General features: G+C 42.4%; 1 protein-coding gene across 3 annotated transcripts in view; it reads left to right on the top strand.

The window, feature by feature from the left end:
• The first annotated feature begins 861 nt into the window (after positions 1-861).
• The window catches only part of jak3 (Janus kinase 3 (a protein tyrosine kinase, leukocyte)), a 38,143-nt gene continuing 19,287 nt past the window's right edge, over positions 862-19,717 (top strand). The window contains exons 1-9 of one of the 3 annotated variants that reach the window (XM_024423153.2): positions 862-1,189; positions 1,854-1,929; positions 2,333-2,450; positions 2,689-2,806; positions 4,444-4,589; positions 4,699-5,011; positions 10,222-10,344; positions 10,497-10,654; positions 10,738-10,849. In XM_024423153.2, the coding sequence (XP_024278921.1) occupies positions 1,094-1,189; positions 1,854-1,929; positions 2,333-2,450; positions 2,689-2,806; positions 4,444-4,589; positions 4,699-5,011; positions 10,222-10,344; positions 10,497-10,654; positions 10,738-10,849 (1,260 nt within the window). In that variant the 5' untranslated portion in view covers positions 862-1,093. Of the gene's footprint in view, positions 1,190-1,706; positions 1,930-2,332; positions 2,451-2,688; positions 2,807-4,443; positions 4,590-4,698; positions 5,012-10,221; positions 10,345-10,496; positions 10,655-10,737; positions 10,850-19,717 lie in introns of all 3 variants that reach the window. The other 2 variants (XM_024423152.2, XM_024423151.2) reach the window with 2 other exon arrangements.

Raw genomic sequence — 19,717 nt, 5'->3', positions numbered from 1 at the left:
AGTAGCATGGTTTTATAGTAAAAGTAAGAAGTTATATAAGTTATATGGAAACAAAGGAATTGAACTGTTTTGAGAATGTGCTGGAAGCTATGTGCCTTAAGAAAATAAATGTTAAACTGTGTTTTGTGTTCTGCCTTTGCTTCCTGCTGCCTGCTCAATCTCATACCTAGAACCTCCCACTTTTCCACCCCATGAGCCATGCATGTCAACTAGCTCATGTGCTTGAAACTCTGTAAACAGTTGGAACTAACAAGGTCTGGAAACTGGCAGACCAGAAGTCTTGAAGTGCTCCTGTACTCCATAAAGAGTAATAGCAAACCCGCACTCTACTCACAATGTTCGGATGAACATCTTCAAATCAGACTGCCTTTGCAGTTTATGGTACACTCAGCAAATATGATATGAACTCTTAACGGAAGACTCATAATGGTATGGCCTTATAGTCTAAACAATTGAAGATGACCAACTGTAGTACAGCATCAACACACCTGATTAAAATTATCAAGGGCAATATTGAATAATTTCATATACCGATAGAGAGGTTTGAGAGGCTATGGTGAAATCTAGATTACATTAAGAGAAACAGAACCTCGTATGGCAAATACAGTCAATGCCTAATGGAAAGCTAAGTGTTCCCATTGAACAACACAGGGTTTTCACATTCATATAACTTGGGTATCTTTTTTTGTTTGGTTCGCGACAGGAAACTACAAGAACCCACTGCTTGTCAGTGAAAGAGGAAACCACAGTACAGCTTCAAAGAGCTTTCTTTTTGTCTTGAACAAGTCAGTTGAATAACATTCCAACTCATGTTCAAGTCTGTTTACACATTTTCTGTCTATATCTGCTACATGTAAAACAGGCTAAAATAATTTCTCATACCATTACTGTCACACTTTCAAGTCTTAAATTCCTTTTCCCCACAGAGGAAATGGTATTGACAGATGTCATTTATTGTTAAGTCTCTTCTGCAAACTAGAACAGAGTGAGGTTAAAACAGGTTGAAGATACTAATCAAGATACATTTTTTGGTCAGGAAATATGTTGCTCTGTCTCAAACAGGAAACTGTATTACTTTCCTCCTCCCACCACCATGAAACATAGAAGCAAAAGCCTCATCAACAAGAGACATCGAAGACATGGATGCCTGATCAGAAAGAAGACACCTTGCTGTCAATCATATTTTCAGGTAATGGAGTACGTACATAGGATACTGTGTAGATGTAGTGGTGAAGACTCAACTTCAATTGATGTCTTTTACTGCTTATTTTTGTCAAGCTGACACTAGGTAGTGTCAAGACAACATTGATTAAGTAATTGAGGTCATGTGATTAAGTGCTTGAGTCCAGTTCAAATGTTAATCTTTGGATGTTATGACTCACAACTGTGTTGAAATGTTAGGTTTGTTTAAATGAGAGTGTTGCTCTCCACGCGGTATGTTTTTTACTATTGTATATATTTTTCAACATATATTTTCAGTTTTCTGATCAAAAAGCCTCAACCTGGTCTTGTTGAAATAGATTCAACAAAATGTCTTGTGTAGATTCCCATGGTTTAGTTACTCTGTTTAGGAAACCCCTAGCTTTTAATAACATTTCATTTTCCCTTGTGGCTTCAGTAGCGAGCTTGTTGACGTCATCCTCTTCTTGTAAAATCTAGGACGTCACTATCCTTCCTCTTCCCTAAATTTACTTGCAGTTTCTCAGGTAATTTGTGTTTCAGGAGTGGTTCTGCCAATGGATCTCACTGAGGAGGAGACAGCACCTCTAATGAACAGGGAGAGGGGGGGCAGCCAAATGTCTGGTTCTGGCTCTGGTTTACAAGTCCATCTCTACTTCCTCCCTGCCACAAAGGTGGGAACAACTTTCAACATATCCTCTGGACAAATCTCTGCTGAAAGGGTCTGTGTCCTGGCAGCAAAAAAATGTGGTAAGATATGTGTTTTTATGTGAATATGGTTGTAATTTTTTATTTAACCCTGTTGAAGAGCATATATTGTAACAGTCTGAGGAATAATTGTAATATGGTGTGAAATAAACATCATTAAGCTGTTTACTAAAAAAGTGGCAAGTTGATCACTTTGTTGTTATTTAAATCCCAGATTGCCCCTTTAAGGGAGGAATTTTGGAAATTTCCTTGACTACGCCACCTTTTGAGTGTGCATACCCATTTGTTGTGGAATTACAAAATATTTATTGGAGCCTTGTGTATCTTCCTTCAGGACCTTGCTGTCTATACGCTTTATATTTCTTGAGAATGCAGTCACGTATTAGCATGGATGTTCAAACCTGCAAAAAAAAAGTTTCTTACAATAACTTTTCTCTCTCCTTAGGAATCCTACCAGTGTACCACAGCCTATTTGCTTTGGCGTTTGATGATCTGTCCAACTTTTACCCCCCAACACATGTTTTCAGTACTGATGAAAGCATTAGCATTCACTACAGAGTCAGGTGAGAAAAAACTTTATGGATTTTTGTGTAAAAAAGAAACATTTGACTAGAAATACATTTTATGCCCAATATTAACTGTTACGTTGCACTTTATTTGGTCTTAGTCATGTGTAGTGCACCAGCATAGCACCATCATACTGTTTTATCATACAAAGGGATTTTAATAGCTGTGAATGTGAACTGGATGACTCATGTATGTATAAAATTGTACTTTTTTATTGCCCCTGTTGTTATAAAGGTTTTTCTTTGCCAACTGGTTTGGAGAGGGGTCAAAAACATCATACCGCTACTGTCTGAGAAGAGGCAGAATCAGTGCAGTGCTCGACTACTGTGTCATTGATTATCTCTTTGCACAGGTAGATAGAAAACACTTCCAAACTTTGCAGTAAGCCAAAACTCATATTTAGATATAGACTATTTTGATATGGCAATAAATAATGTGAAATTACATTATCACACAATTCTGATTTTCCAAAACGACATAAGGCCATTTGTTGTGAATGATTAGCTTTAGAATGTCCACATGGGCAGAACACATGCATGTATACGTAGGATGCCTTCGGAAAGTATTCAGACATTTTGTATTTTCCACATTTTGATATGTTACAGCCTTATTCTAAAATGGATAATATAAAAATATAATCTACACACAATACCCCATACTGACAAAGCAAATACAGGTTTTTAGACTTTTTTTGCAAACGTATAAAAACACAAAAACAGAAATAGCTTATTTGTATAAGTATTCAGACCCTTTGCTTGCTATGAGACTCAAAATTGAGCTCAGGTGCATCATGTTTCCATTGATCATTCTTGAGATGTTTCTACAACTTGATTGGAGTCCACCTGTGGTAAATTCAATTGATTGGACATGATTTAGAAAAGGCACACATCTGTCTATATAAGGTCCCACAGTTGACAGTGCATATCAGAGCAAAATCCAAGCCACGAGGTCAAAGGAATTGTCCGTAGAGCTCCGAGACAGGATTGTATCGAGGCACAGATCTGGGGAAGGGTACCAAAAATATTCTGCAGCATTGAAGGTCCCCAAGAACACAGTGGCCTCCATCATTCTTAAATGGACAAAGTTTGGAACCACCAAGACTTCCTAAAGCTGGTCACCAGGCCAAACTGAGCAATCGGGGCAGAAGGGACTTGGTCAGGGAGGTGACCAAGAACCAAAAGGACAACCATCTCTGCAGCACTACACCAATCACAAACTCTTTGGTCAGAATGCTAAGCGTCACGTCTGGAGGAAACCTGGCACCATCCCTACCGTGAATTATTGTAAGGCAGCATCATGCTGTGGGGATGTTTTTCAGCGGCAGAGACTGGGAGACTAGTCAGGATCGAAGCAAAGATGAACGGAGCAAAGTACATAGAGCTCCTTAATGAAAACCTGCTCAAGATCGGTCAGGACCGCAGACTGAGGCAAAGGTTCACCTTACAACAGGACAACAACCCTAAGCACACAGACAAGACAATGCAGGAGTTGCTTCGGGACAAGTCTCTGAATGTCCTTTAGTGGCCCAGCCAGAGCCCAGACTTGAGCCCGATCTAACAAATCTGGAGAGACATGAAAATAGCTGTTCAGCAACGCTCCCCATCCAACCTGACAGATCTTGAGAGGATCTGCAGAGAAGAATGACAAAAACTCCCTGAATACAGGTGTGCTAAGCTTGTAGTGTCATACCCAAGAAGACTTGAGGCTGTAATCGCTGCCAAAGGTGCTTCAACAAAGGGTCTGAATACTTATGTGATATTTCAGTTTTTTATTCTTAACAAATTAGCAAAAAATTCAAAAACCTGTTTTGCTTTGTCAATGTGTTGATTGATGAAAAAAAGCAAACAATTTAATTCATTTTAGAATAAGGCTGTAACCTAACAAAATATGTAAAAAGTCAAGGGGTCTGATTACTTTCCAAAGGCACTGTAAGTGTTCTACTACTTCCTGTGTTCTGTGTATATTCTTAATTTTTTTGTGACCCTTTAGTCCCGTAGTGACTTTGTGGCTGGCCAGGCGGGGGTCTCACCTCCCTTGAGCGTCCAGGAGGAGTGCCTTGGCCTGGCAGTGCTCGACCTATGGCGACTGGCTAAGGAACACAACCAGAGCGTAAGGGAGGTGTGCAAGAATGTCAGGTATGAATACTGAAAAGAGGGTATGAAAATGAGTAAATTTCTTTATGCCAACGGTTCTCTTGGTTTCTTATTTGGCTGTGCACAATATATCAATTACCATTTTTTTCAGTTACAAGTCATGCCTTCCCGAGACACATCGGCAGGAAATCCAGCAACTGAGCCGGCTTGCGCGCTACAGAATCCGCAACACTCTGAAACGGTTCCTGAAGAAGCTTGGCCGCTGCTCAGTGGGGGAACGCAGTCTAAAGCTGAAGTACCTGATGGAGCTGGCAGGGGTGGAGCCTTCCCACGGCACTGAGACCTTTCAGGTGAACCACCCTGGCTCCCAGCTGCAGCAGAAGGAACCAACATTCAACCTTATGCGGGTCGCTGGGGAGAGCGGTATACAATTCAGTGGAAGTCACTGCCCTGCTGATGTCCTGGTGAGAGAAAGTGCAAAGTCCCTACTGTGGGTCATGATCATGACTATCATCCTGTATCTACATTGACTGACCACAAAACATAAATAATGTTCCCTTTCAGTTGGTCATTCGATATAACATGCTATGGGGAGTGTCGTGGAAATTCAGTACTGAGAGAGACTTGGTCATTTCTTCTAACAATCATCTTTATTTAATATCTATTAATTATTGGAGTAATGAAGCCGTCAGCCCAGCAGTCTTTTTTTGGTGTTTTTTTGTTTTTTTTGTTGTTGAATTTTACCCCTTTTTCTCCCCAATTTCGTGGTATCCAATTGTTTTTAGTAGCTACTATCTTGTCTCATCGCTACAACTCCCGTACGGGCTCGGGAGAGACGAAGGTTGAAAGTCATGCGTCCTCCGATACACAACCCAACCAAGCCGCACTGCTTCTTAACACAGCGCGCATCCAACCCAGAAGCCAGCTGCAATAATGTGTCGGAGGAAACCCTGTGCACCTGTCAACCTTGGTTAGCACGCACTGCGCCCGGCCCGCCACAGGAGTCGCTGGTGCGCGATGAGACAAGGACATCCCTACCGGCCAAGCCCTCCCTAACACGGACGACGCTAGGCCAATTGTGCATCGCCCCGCTGGTTGCGACAGAGCCTGGGCGCGGACCCAGAGTCTCTGATGGCACAGCCGGCACTGCAGTACAGCGCCCTTAACTACTGCGCCACCCGGGAGGCCAGCCCAGCAGTCTTGACTGTCGGACCGAGTGCTTTAATCATACAGAGAATACCATGTCTTTATATACCAAACCTAAAAATGCTTCAACCATGGCTGGCTCCACCCTTCCCTTATAGATTGGCGGGCACCATGAGTCACTTTGGTCTCATCCTGTCTTTATCTGCACCTGGCGTTATCTAAACCGCCGACTCTGGCCTAATTTCCCAGATGCCAGGATGTCTAAGAACCATTGAGGCCTTTGTTCTACTCCTCTCTATCCCAGTTACAACCACAATCTCCTCGATAGAATGTAGGCCCAATTAGACCAGAGGCATATGTCTCACATGCCCCACAAATGATAGAATGGAATTTGGCTGTTTGTTTTTTTATCACCGAGACATCAATCAATTGTCAGCTTCAAGCTATCTTTAGTAAAAACCATGTCTATGACACCCAGCCTAGCTGCAGGAAGCTAGAGTGGACAGACAAACTCAGTATTAGCGGGACAGAAATAGCTCAATGTCGAACAAATCAGGTAAATATGTCAGTTTTCTATCACATGAGTCAATAACCAATCCTATTCACCTGAAGCAAACTAAAATCACGCCCAACCTGCCAATGGATGCCAAGCCCGTCCTCGGAAGCCTCGCCTTCTTGGCTATAATATGGGGGATTGCTCCATTTCCTCAATTCTTCGCTCTTCACTTTCAAGCACATGATGGCTAGGAGATTCAGATCCGATTTAAGTGTCTGTTATGAGGAGAAAGTACTCGTCCCCCTAGATGTTGCGAGTTTTTGGGTCTTGGTATCGGTTTTTGTGTTTGGTGAAAGCTAACTACTTTCTGCTCTGCTTGTGTAGCTAATGCTTCCTTACATGAGTGGTAAGAGTACGTTTGAAAAGACTAACCAGCTGGGTTTGAACCTCTGACCGTGCCCTAGGGCATGTGGTTTCACAATGAAAAATGTAAGATTCTCACGAGTTTTGTCTGGGGTAGAAACACGCTCAGGAGGCCTTGGCTCAGACCAGTTTGCAAGACCATTGTCTCTGGCTGTGTTCAACTTCCACTGGGAGTCGGGCTGACTTTGTGAGAAAGATCGGTGGTCAGAGTTGATAGGGGTTCCTCCAGGTTTGGGGGAAGGTATTTACTTCCTGTCCCTGCAGCTGTGAAGCGTTTCTAACCCCTGTTTAAAGACTTTGCTGATGAGTGGCGCGTTACTTAGCTCAAGAGGCTAACAAGATGGGTAATCCTAGCACAGTGCTTCCGAATAAACAGAGCCAGTTCTCTGGATTCCTGAGAGGGACAGGCTGATGTTTTTTTGAGCCAGTTTCGCTAACAAGGTTGTTTGGCTCGGGACCCTCCTCCCCAATAATTTACAAAGGCAACAGTGCTCCCAAGTGGCTCGGTCAATGGGGGCAAAACCGTAAAATGGCCTGTTCCGAGTGTGTACATGTAAGTCAGAATGTCTTTAATGATAAGAAGTAAAAGCTCAGTATTGAGAAGTCAGAATGAAAACAGAGCTTGACCAGTCTTGTTTAGTTGGCTCTGGAAGGTCATGGATCTTTACACATGCTAAATAAAATATATTTTTATTTGTCAACTGTGTTGAATACAACATGTGTAGACCTTACCATGAAATGCTTATTTACAAGCCCTTAACAAACAATGATGTTTAAAAATAAATAAAAACTTTACCACTTTTTCTCCCCAATTTCATGATTTCCAATTGGTAGTTACAGTCTTGTCTCATCACTGCAACTCCCGTGCATACTCGGGTGAGGCGAGGTCGAGAGCCATGCGTCCTCCGAAACACGACCCAACCAAGCCGCACTGCTTCTTGACACAAAATGCCTGCTTAACCCGGAAGCCAGCCACACCAATTTGTTGGAGGAAACGTCGTACACCTGGTGACCGTGTCAGCGTGCATATGCCTGGCATGCCACAGGAGTCGCTAGAGCGCAATAGGACAGGGACATCCCGACCGGCCAAACCCTCCCTAACTCGGACACACTAGGCCAATTGTGCGCCGATCGCGGCCGGCTGTGACACCGCCCGGAATCAAACCTGGGTCTGTAGTGACAACTCTAGCACTGCAATGCAGTGGCTTAGACCGCTGCGTCACTCAGGAGGCCGCATTGGTAGCATTTCTATGTTGAAGATTTTCCATCCAATTCGCTTTACTTTTGTAATACATTATACTTGATCGTTCCCAAATAAGTTCATCCATAACTTATTCTGTGCCTCTATGGTACCGTTTTTATTGCTATCCATCTGTACTGTTATTTATACTATTTCCTTTGAATATAATATTAACTATTTTGACCTAAATGTTTTGTTTTAAAGATGAGTATCGAATTGCATGACCTCTAATGGCACATTTAAAAGTGTCCCATACAATATGGGAATCTGCTGTACCTATGTTATGCAGGAAAAAGTTATTCTTTGTCTTAAAAATTCTTTGTCTTGGTTAAAAACAGGTTGTCATCCAGTAGGCTTTGATTACATTTCTAATGTCCTCGCCCACGTGGAAATTCTGTAAGAGTTATATTTGATGGTCCGACTGCATTCTGCCCCCTATCAAAGCTTTTAACATTTTTTTATTTAAACTTTTGATGCCAGTGTGAGGGATACAAGAATGTAATCAAGATGACTAGTTTGATTAAGCCACCACCATGTACAGTATATAGTATATAGATTAATTGGCCAAATCTGTTTATCGTCCAATAGAATATTTAAAATGATCCACCTTACTTTCTAATCTGTTTGGACAGTTTGCACATTCGGATCGAAATTGTTATTGATTAATATCATCACCCCTTTTGAGTTTCTTTGCCCATGACAGAAATATATTTCTCCCTCCCATTCCTTTTTCCATACAACATCATCTGTAATTGGAGAGTGAGTTTCCTGTAAACAATAGACATAATATTCCTTCTCTTTTAGCCAGGTAATGACTGATTGTCTTTTCTTATAATCTGCTAAAACATTACAATTATAACTAGCTATACTTATTTAATCACTTACAATAATGAGATACAAGTTTCAATTATACCTAATATGGGCAGCAGGGTACCCTAGTGGTTAGAGCGTTGGACTAGTAACTGAAAGGTTTGCAAGATCAAATCCCCGAGCTGACAAGCTAAAAATCTGTCGTTCTGCCCCTGACCAAGGCAGTTAACCCACTGTTCCTAGGCTGTCATTGAAAATAAGAATTTGTTCTTCACTTACTTGCCTAGTTAAAAAAAGGTTAAAAAAAATCTATGCTCAAAAAGTACCATGATGATCAAGCTGCTAGACGCCCTGAATGATGATATTAGTGATATCGTGAATTTTTGGGGTCCTGGCTATTTATAACAGTATTTCGAGTATGCAATACTCTACACCCGAAGGCCACAACCTTCCGAATGCGACTCCACATTCGTAACAATCGTACGTTTTGAGAATCAGGATAACTTAATGTCTCAGGCTGGACACATTGGCAGTCAGGATTTGTTTTCCCCACCGAGTGTTGTTAACACCCCATTGTACCCCTTATCCAACAGTCGGTTGAGAAACCAGCATTTGAGTGTTCAGAGGTAAATCACCTAAGCTCTTCCGATTGCCATGGAAGTGGCTAGTGTCTTCAGAGGTGTCTGAAACAATCTGAAACAGTTCCCCTGTGGGATTAAGCCTTGGGCTACCTTGTGTCTTCGATGAGGCAGAGCGTGAATGCGCATTATCAAGTCACAGCAGGTTCCCTGTTGTTTTGGACTTACGGTTCCTTTTGTGAGTTTTGGCATTCCAGACTCAGGTCTTGTGTGAGCCTTTTTGGAACCGATAGGGTTTAAGGACTTGGCTGCCGTGGTCGAAGTTGTGCAGGATTTTGTCCGGGTTACCACGGTTCCCTGTGGGTTTGAGCCTTGGTCTGCCGGGGTTCATCGTCTCCGGTCGATATTTATGCAGCGCCCGTGTGCACTTTACCAAGTTACGACATGTGTTTTGTTGTTTTGGACTTGCAGTTCTTTTTACGAGTTCTGACATTTCAGGCTCTCAAGGTAAATATTGGTATTGGAACTGTGGGGTATAGGAACTTGGACTGCAGTTCAGGCTTCTCTCTGACAGTTCAGGCTTCTCGGGCCTCCTAGTTTGGTACCCTCTGAGCCGGCTTGGGGCTTGATTGTATGTCCCCATAGTATGTTATATTAAGTGACTTACTGAAAGGGAACAAGGGAACGTACAATTATGACTATAACTGCTGTTCCCTGAAGGAGGGAACGAGGTATAACATATTTTGGCCCGAGCCGTCAATGGGGTTTGGGCTCGCTGAAGAGCGGTACTGAATTGAGGAAATGGATGTGAGCCCTCGTATTATAGCCAGGAAGGCGGGGCTTCCGAGGGCGGGCTCGGCATTCATTGGCACATTGGGCGTGATTTCAGTTTGCTTCAGGGTTAACTCCCCACAGTATGTTATACATCGTTCCCTCCTTCAGGGAACAGTAGTATTTCCATAACTGTACATTCTTTCACAGGAGTGGCAGACATTTTGTGACTTCCCAGAGATCATCGACATCAACATCAAGAGGGCGTGCCACGAGCAGGTTCCCCAGGACAGCAGGGTGGTCACGATCACCCGGCAGGACGACAGATGCCTGGTTGGTTGATAACACTGAATCAATGCTCTATACATCCTTAATTAATGCCTAATCAAAAACAATTGATGCTGACTCATTGCACCTGAGCAACATCCATTTCGGGGGGTGTATGTCTAATGAAAAAGTGTGCATGTCACCATTTTTCTCCACAGGAGGTCGAGTTTCAAACAGTGACTGAGGCGCTTTCATTTGTTTCACTTGTGGATGGCTACTTCAGGCTGACTACAGACTCCAGTCACTATTTCTGTCAAGACGTTGCACCTCCCAGCCTGCTTGAAGACATTGAAAGCAACTGCCATGGGCCAATCACGTAGGTCCTTTCAGACTTATATCAAACCCATAGAGATACATTAGATGTAAACATCTGTGTGCCTTTATATGTTGTTTTCTCAGGTCTGAGTTTGCAGTGCACAAGCTGAAAAAAGTAGGCGCCAAAGATGGCAGGTTTCTGCTAAGACGCAGCCCCAAAGACTATGACAAGTTCTTTCTCACTGTCTGCGTTCAGGTAAAAAGTTGACAATTATGAAACATAATCAATCCTCAAATTGCTTTAATCTGGATTTACTTTTGGTCACACTTTATTTAGATAGTCCGGATGGTCCACCTGTATTGTATTGTATTTATTAGGAATCCCCCTTACAATCAAAAATAATAATAAATAACTGTACATCTTATAACATTATTACACCACTGCATATCTACAATAGAAAATGTATAATACCACCATACAACAATATTACAATGTACCTGTGTGTAGAGTCTGTGTGCCAGCGTCTGTGTGCACGTATGTGCATGTGTGTGTGTGTGTGTCTCTTCACAGTTAGCGTTGTTCCATAAAGTTTAGTTGTATCTGTTTTATAATCAGGCTCTATGTAGTACTGTGCGTTTCCCAGAGCTTGTTCTGGACTTGGGAACTGTGAAGAGACCTCTGGTGGCATGTCTTGTGGGCTTTACATGGGTGTCTGAGCTGTATGCTAGTCATTTGAACAGACAACTCGGTGCTTTCAACATGTCAATGTCTCTCACAAAGACAAGTAGTGATGCATTCAATCTCTCCTCTACTTTGAGACAGTATAGATTGACATGCATATCATTGATGTTTACTCTCCATATACAATATACATTTAAGGGCCAGCTGTGCTGCTCTGTTTTGGGCCAAATGTAATTTGCATATGTCCCTCTTTGTGGCACTTGACCATATGACTGGGCAGTAGTCCAGGTGTGACAAAACTAGGGCCTGTAGGACTTATTTTGTCAAGAAAGCAGAGTAACGCTTTATTAAGTACAGACCTCTCTCCATTTTAGCTACCGTTGCATCAATATGTTTTTACCATGACAGTTTACAATCCAGGGTTACTCCAAGCAGTTTAATCTTCTCAACTTGCTCAATTTCCACCTTATTCATTACAAGATTTAGTTAGGTTTAGTAATAAGGTAGTAGTTAATGATTTGACCCAAAAATAATCCTTTTAGGTTTTGAAATATTTAGTACTACCTTATTACTTGCCTCCCATTCTAAAACTTACTGCAGCTCTTTGTTAAGTGTTGCAGTGATTTCACTTGCTGTGGTAGCTGACGTGTATAATGGTGAGTTACCCTCTGTATTCTGTTAGACAGGTAACTCTCGATCCACGATATAGCAGCAGATGTAAAGACATAACACAGTTTTTGCAGCAGCAGATTATTATCGATAATGTCAAAAGCTGCACTGAAGTCTATCAAAACAGCTCCCACAAACATCTTATCAGTTTGTGGTGGAAATTCAATACCAAGGAAACACCTGAAGTCAATATTAAATTAATCATTCTTTATTATCAGTTAATTGGAGAGGTTACAAGCAACACATATACAAAGTACAAGTTTGCCAAAAGCTCCGGCAGGGCGGTCCCTTCTGTTTTCTTACTACAGTGCGTTGCGAAAGTATTCGGCCCCCTTGAACTTTGCGACCTTTTGCCACATTTCAGGCTTCAAACATAAAGATATAAAACTGTATTTTTTTGTGAAGAATCAACAACAAGTGGGACACAATCATGAAGTGGAACGACATTTATTGGATATTTCAAACTTTTTTAACAAATCAAAAACTGAAAAATTGGGCGTGCAAAATTATTCAGCCCCCTTAAGTTAATACTTTGTAGCACCACCTTTTGCTGCGATTACAGCTGTAAGTCGCTTGGGGTATGTCGCTATCAGTTTTGCACATCGAGAGACTGACATTTTTTCCCATTCCTCCTTGCAAAACAGCTTGAGCTCAGTGAGGTTGGATGGAGAGCATTTGTGAACAGCAGTTTTCAGTTCTTTCCACAGATTCTCGATTGGATTCAGGTCTGGACTTTGACTTGGCCATTCTAACACCTGGATATGTTTATTTTTGAACCATTCCATTGTAGATTTTGCTTTATGTTTTGGATCATTGTCTTGTTGGAAGACAAATCTCCGTCCCAGTCTCAGGTCTTTTGCAGACTCCATCAGGTTTTCTTCCAGAATGGTCCTGTATTTGGCTCCATCCATCTTCCCATCAATTTTAACCATCTTCCCTGTCCCTGCTGAAGAAAAGCAGGCCCAAACCATGATGCTGCCACCACCATGTTTGACAGTGGGGATGGTGTGTTCAGGGTGATGAGCTGTGTTGCTTTTACGCCAAACATAACGTTTTGCATTGTTGCCAAAAAGTTCAATTTTGGTTTCATCTGACCAGAGCACCTTCTTCCACATGTTTGGTGTGTCTCCCAGGTGGCTTGTGGCAAACTTTAAACGACACTTTTTATGGATATCTTTAAGAAATGGCTTTCTTCTTGCCACTTTTCCAGGCCAGATTTGTGCAATATACGACTGATTGTTGTCCTATGGACAGAGTCTCCCACCTCAGCTGTAGATCTCTGCAGTTCATCCAGAGTGCTCATAGGCCTCTTGGCTGCATCTCTGATCAGTCTTCTCCTTGTATGAGCTGAAAGTTTAGAGGGACGGCCAGGTCTTGGTAGATTTGCAGTGGTCTGATACTCCTTCCATTTCAATATTATCGCTTGCACAGTGCTCCTTGGGATGTTTAAAGCTTGGGAAATCTTTTTGTATCCAAATCCGGCTTTAAACTTCTTCACAACAGTATCTCGGACCTGCCTGGTGTGTTCCTTGTTCTTCATGATGCTCTCTGCGCTTTTAACGGACCTCTGAGACTATCACAGTACAGGTGCATTTATACGGAGACTTGATTACACACAGGTGGATTGTTGTTATCATCATTAGTCATTTAGGTCAACATTGGATCATTCAGAGATCCTCACTGAACTTCTGGAGAGAGTTTGCTGCACTGAAAGTAAAGGGGCTGAATAATTTTGCACGCCCAATTTTTCAGTTTTTGATTTGTTAAAAAAGTTTGAAATATCCAATAAATGTTGTTCCACTTCATGATTGTGTCCCACTTGTTGATTCTTCACAAAAAAATACAGTTTTATATCTTTATGTTTGAAGCCTGAAATGTGGCAAAAGGTCGCAAAGTTCAAGGGGGTCGAATACTTTCGCAAGGCACTGTATATACTGCTACACAAAAAAGCTACATAGGCATGGTTTATAGGGTTGGTTCCTGCAGGTGACTGGCTGTTATAGCGCGGACTCAGTTTCCCAAGACACTGAGCAATTTCTCCTATCCTAACTTCCAGAACATATTCTGGGTGTTTTGCCAATTGGTCTGAGGAGGAGATCACAGTCAATGTCACGGCTTTCTTCCTGGGAAGGTGAGGCGGACCAAAACGCAGCGTGGTTATAGTTCATGGTTCTTTAATAAGAAAACTCAAACATGAACAAACTACAAAACAATAAACGTGAAAACCGTAACAGTCCTAACTGGTGCATAAAACACAAAGACAGGAAACAATCACCCACAAAATACCGAAAGAATATGGCTGCCTAAATATGGTTCCCAATCAGAGACAACAATAAACACCTGCCTCTGATTGAGAACCAATCTAGGCAACCATAGACTTACCTAGACATCTAAACTGAACACAACCCCATAAATCTACAAAAAACCCTAGACAAGCCAAAAAACACATAAATCACCCATATCACACCCTGGCCAAAATAATAAAGAAAACAAAGATAACTAAGGCCAGGGCGTGACAGTCACCTACATGAACAAAGAAAGAGTGAGAGTAGATGCATACTGTATACAATTACACCCCCTCCTTTTATCACTTCTGTGATAACGACTGTTAAATATTAAGGTAATCATTAGATTATGGCTTAAACTGTCAAACGAGGTTCTATTAAAATACGTACAGTACCAGTCAAAAGTTTGGACACACCTACTCAGTCAAGGGTTCCTTCTTTATTTTTCCTATTTTCTACATTGTATAATAATAGTAAAGACATCAAAACTATGAAATAGCACATATGGCATCATGTAGTAACCAAAAAAGTGTTAAACAAATCAAAATAAGTTATATTTGAGATTCTTCAAATTAGCCACCCTTTCCTTTGATGACAGCGACAGCTAATACCCTCTTGGTATTCTCTCAACCAGCTGCACGTGGAATGCTTTTCCAACAGTCTGGAAGGAGTTCCCACATATGCTGAGCACTTGTTGGCTTCTTTGCCTTCACTCTGCGGTCCAACTCATCCCAAACCATCTCAATAGGGTTGAGGTCGAGTGATTGTGGAGGCCAGGTTTTCTGATGCAGCACTCCATCACTCACCTTCTTGGTCAAATAGCCCTTACACAGCCTGGAGGCTGTTACTTGAACTCTGTGAAGCATTTATGTGGGCTGCAATCTGAGGTGCTGGTAACTCTAATGAACTTATCCTCTGCAGCAGAAGTAACTCTGCATCTTCCATTCCTGTGGCGGTCCTCATGAGCGCCAGTTTCATCATAGTGATTGATGGTTTTTGCGACTGCACTTGAAGAAACTTTCAAAGTTCTTGACATTTTCCGTATTGACTGACCTTAAAATAATGACGGACTGTCGTTTCTCTATGCTTATTTGAGCTGTTCTTGCTATAAAATGGACTTGGTCTTTTACCTAATAGGGCAATCTTCTGTATACCACCCGTACCTTGTCACAACACAACTTATTGGCTAAAACGCATTAAAGAAGGAAAGAAATTACACAAATGAACGTTTAACAAGGCACACCTGTTAATTGAAATGCATTCCTGGTGACTACCTCATGAAGCTGATTGAGAGAATACAAAGAGTGTGCAAAGCTGTCATCAAGGGAAAGGGAGGCTACTTTGAAGAATCTCAAATATAAAATATATTTAGATTTAGATTTGTTTAACACTTTTTTAACACATATGATTCCATTTGATTCCATATGTGTTGTTTCGAGGTCTTTGCTATTATTCTACAAAATAGTAAAAATTAAGAAAAACTCTTGAATCAGTAGATGTGTGCAAACTTTTGACTGGTACTGTATATTAAAAGTAAGCGAAATCAACACATAAGACCGCACACTTTCAAACCCTTCATTCTGTGTTGTACAATCCGACTAGTATCTGATCCTTATTTCATAGCCCTTACACATGTAAAACCATTGCAGTAGAATGGTTTAACTTAAGACCTTCAGTTACACACATGATTCAGTACACCATTTAATTTATGGAAATAGTATCATCATAATAAAGCTCAAATCTAGGGTCATTTAGCTATTTGATTTATAATTTTATGACCTATCAAACTGAACTATCAACTATCACTATTTGAACTATCAAATCAAAATAGAACCAAATTATTTGATGAACAATTATTTTGGGCATTACTGCTATTAGCCCATACAAATGCTTTGAATAACACATTCACTACATGGAACAACAGATAGTCACACAAAATATATAAAATGGAAGATCAGGAAACATTTTATTATAATTATAATTATTTTCCTTCAGATGTATTTAAATAATATTTTTGGCAGCAAACTGTCTCCATACAGTGCATTCGGAAAGTATTCAGACCCCTTGACTTTTTCCACATCTTGTTACATTACAGGCTTATTCTAAAATGGATTAAATCGTTTTTTCATCAATCTACACACAATCCCCATTAATGACAAATCAAAAACAGGTTTTTAGAAATTTTGGCACATTTTTTACAAATAAAAAACAGAAATATCACATTTACATAAATATTCAGACCCTTTACTCAGTACTTTGTTGAAGCACCTTTGGCAGTGATTACAGCCTTGAGTCTTCTTGGGTATGAGGCTACAAGTTTGGCCCAACAGTATTTGGGGAGTTTCTCTAATTCTTCTCTGCAGATCCTCTCAAGCTCTGTCAGGTTGGATGGGGAGTGTCGCTGCACAGCTATTTTCAGGTCTCTCCAGAGATGTTCAATCGGGTTCAAGTCCGGCTCTGGCTGATCCACTCAAGGACATTGAGACTTGTCATTCCTGTGCTGTCTTGTCTGTGTGTTTAGGGTTGTTGTCCTGTTGGAAGGTGAGCCTTCGGCCCAGTCTGAGGTCCTGAGCGCTCTTGAGCAGGTTTTCATCAAGGATCTCTCTGTACTTTGCTGCGTTCCTCTTTCCCTCGCGCCTGACTAGTCTCGGGGTCCTTGCTGCTAAAACAGGATGCACATGATGCTGCCGCCACCATGCTTCACTGTATGGATGGTGTCAGGTTTCCTCCTGCCGTAATGCTTGGCATTCTGGCCAAAGAGTTAAATCTTGGTTTTATCAGACCAGAGAGCTTGTTTCTCATTGTCTGTGAGTCCTTTAGGTGCCTTTTGGCAAACTCCAAGAGGGCTGTCATGTGCCTATTACTGAGGATTGGCTTCCGTCTGGCCATTCTAACATAAAGGTCTGATTGATGGAGTGCTGGAGGGATGGTTGTCTTTCTGGAAGGTTCTCCCATCTCCACAGAGGAACTCTGGAGCTCTGTCAGAGTGACCATCAGGTTCTTGGTCATCTCCCTGACCAAGACCCTTCTCCCCTGGTTGCTCGGTTTGGCCGGGCGGCCAGCTCTAGGAAGAGTCTTGGTGGTTCCAAACTTATTCCATTTAAGAATGATGGAGGCCACTGTGTTCTTGGGGACCTTCAATGCTGCAGAATTTTTTTGGTACACTTCCCCAGATCGGTGCCTCGGCACAATCCTGTCTCAGAGCTCTACAGACAATTCCTTTGGCCTAATGGCTTGGTTTATGCTCTGACATGCACTGTGCCTTTCCAAATGAAATGAAATCAAATCAAATTTTATTTGTCACATACACATGGTTAGCAGATGTTAATGCGAGTGTAGCGAAATGCTTGTGCTTCTTGTTCCGACAATGCAGTAATAACCAACAAGTAATCTAACTAACAATTCCAAAACTACTGTCTTATACACAGTGTAAGGGGATAAAGAATATGTACATAAGGATATATGAATGAGTGATGGTACAGAGCAGCATAGGCAAGATACAGTAGCTGATATTGAGTACAGTATATACATATGAGATGAGTATGTAAACAAAGTGGCATAGTTAAAGTGGCTAGTGATACATGTATTACATAAGGATGCAGTCGATGATATAGAGTACAGTATCTACGTATGCATATGAGATGAATAATGTAGGGTATGTAAACATTATATAAGGTAGCATTGTTTAAAGTGGCTAGTGATATATTTACATCATTTCCCATCAATTCCCATTATTAAAGTGGCTGGAGTTGAGTCAGTGTCAGTGTGTTGGCAGCAGCCACTCAATGTCAGTGGTGGCTGTTTAACAGTCTGATGGCCTTGAGATAGAAGCTGTTTTTCAGTCTCTCTGTCCCAGCTTTGATGCACCTGTACTGACCTCGCCTTCTGGATGATAGCGGGGTGAACAGGCAGTGGCTCGGGTGGTTGATGTCCTTGATGATCTTTATGGCCTTCCTGTAACATCGGGTGGTGTAGGTGTCCTGGAGGGCAGGTAGTTTGCCCCCGGTGATGCGTTGTGCAGGCCTCACTACCCTCTGGAGAGCCTTACAGTTGAGGGCGGAGCAGTTGCCGTACCAGGCGGTGATACAGCCCACCAGGATGCTTTCGATTGTGCATCTGTAGAAGTTTGTGAGTGCTTTTGGTGACAAGCCGAATTTCTTCAGCCTCCTGAGGTTGAAGAGGCGCTGCTGCGCCTTCTTCACAATGCTGTCTGTGTGAGTGGACCAATTCAGTTTGTCTGTGATGTGTATGCCGAGGAACTTAAAACTTGCTACCCTCTCCACTACTGTTCCATCGATGTGGATAGGGGGGTGTTCCCTCTGCTGTTTCCTGAAGTCCACAATCATCTCCTTAGTTTTGTTGACGTTGAGTGTGAGGTTATTTTCCTGACACCGCACTCCGAGGGCCCTCACCTCCTCCCTGTAGGCCGTCTCGTCGTTGTTGGTAATCAAGCCTACCACTGTTGTGTCGTCCGCAAACTTGATGATTGAGTTGGAGGCGTGCGTGGCCACGCAGTCGTGGGTGAACAGGGAGTACAGAAGAGGGCTCAGAACGCACCCTTGTGGGGCCCCAGTGTTGAGGATCAGCGGGGAGGAGATGTTGTTGCCTACCCTCACCACCTGTGGGCGGCCCGCCAGGAAGTCCAGTACCCAGTTGCACAGGGCGGGGTCGAGACCCAGGGTCTCGAGCTTGATGACGAGCTTGGAGGGTACTATGGTGTTGAATGCCGAGCTGTAGTCGATGAACAGCATTCTCACATAGGTATTCCTCTTGTCCAGATGGGTTAGGGCAGTGTGCAGTGTGGTTGAGATTGCATCGTCTGTGGACCTATTTGGGCGGTAAGCAAATTGGAGTGGGTCTAGGGTGTCAGGTAGGGTGGAGGTGATATGGTCCTTGACTAGTCTCTCAAAGCACTTCATGATGACGGATGTGAGTGCTACGGGCGGTAGTCGTTTAGCTCAGTTACCTTAGCTTTCTTGGGAACAGGAACAATGGTGGCCCTCTTGAAGCATGTGGGAACAGCAGACTGGTATAGGGATTGATTGAATATGTCCGTAAACACACCGGCCAGCTGGTCTGCGCATGCTCTGAGGGCGCGGCTGGGGATGCCGTCTGGGCCTGCAGCCTTGCGAGGGTTAACACGTTTAAATGTCTTACTCACCTCGGCTGCAGTGAAGGAGAGACCGCATGTTTTCATTGCAGGCCGTGTCAGTGGCACTGTATTGTCCTCAAAGCGGGCAAAAAGTTATTTAGTCTGCCTGGGAGCAAGACATCCTGGTCCGTGACTGGGCTGGATTTCTTCCTGTAGTCCGTGATTTACTGTAGACCCTGCCACATGCCTCTTGTGTCTGAGCCGTTGAATTGAGATTCTACTTTGTCTCTGTACTGACGCTTAGCTTGTTTAATAGCCTTGCGGAGGGAATAGCTGCCCTGTTTGTATTCAGTCATGTTACCAGACACCTTGCCCTGATTAAAAGCAGTGGTTCGC

Source organism: Oncorhynchus tshawytscha, linkage group LG06 (genome assembly GCF_018296145.1).
Source record: "Oncorhynchus tshawytscha isolate Ot180627B linkage group LG06, Otsh_v2.0, whole genome shotgun sequence".
In the NCBI taxonomy this organism is placed as follows: domain Eukaryota; kingdom Metazoa; phylum Chordata; class Actinopteri; order Salmoniformes; family Salmonidae; genus Oncorhynchus; species Oncorhynchus tshawytscha.
This window is presented reverse-complemented; position numbering and strand designations above follow the sequence as displayed.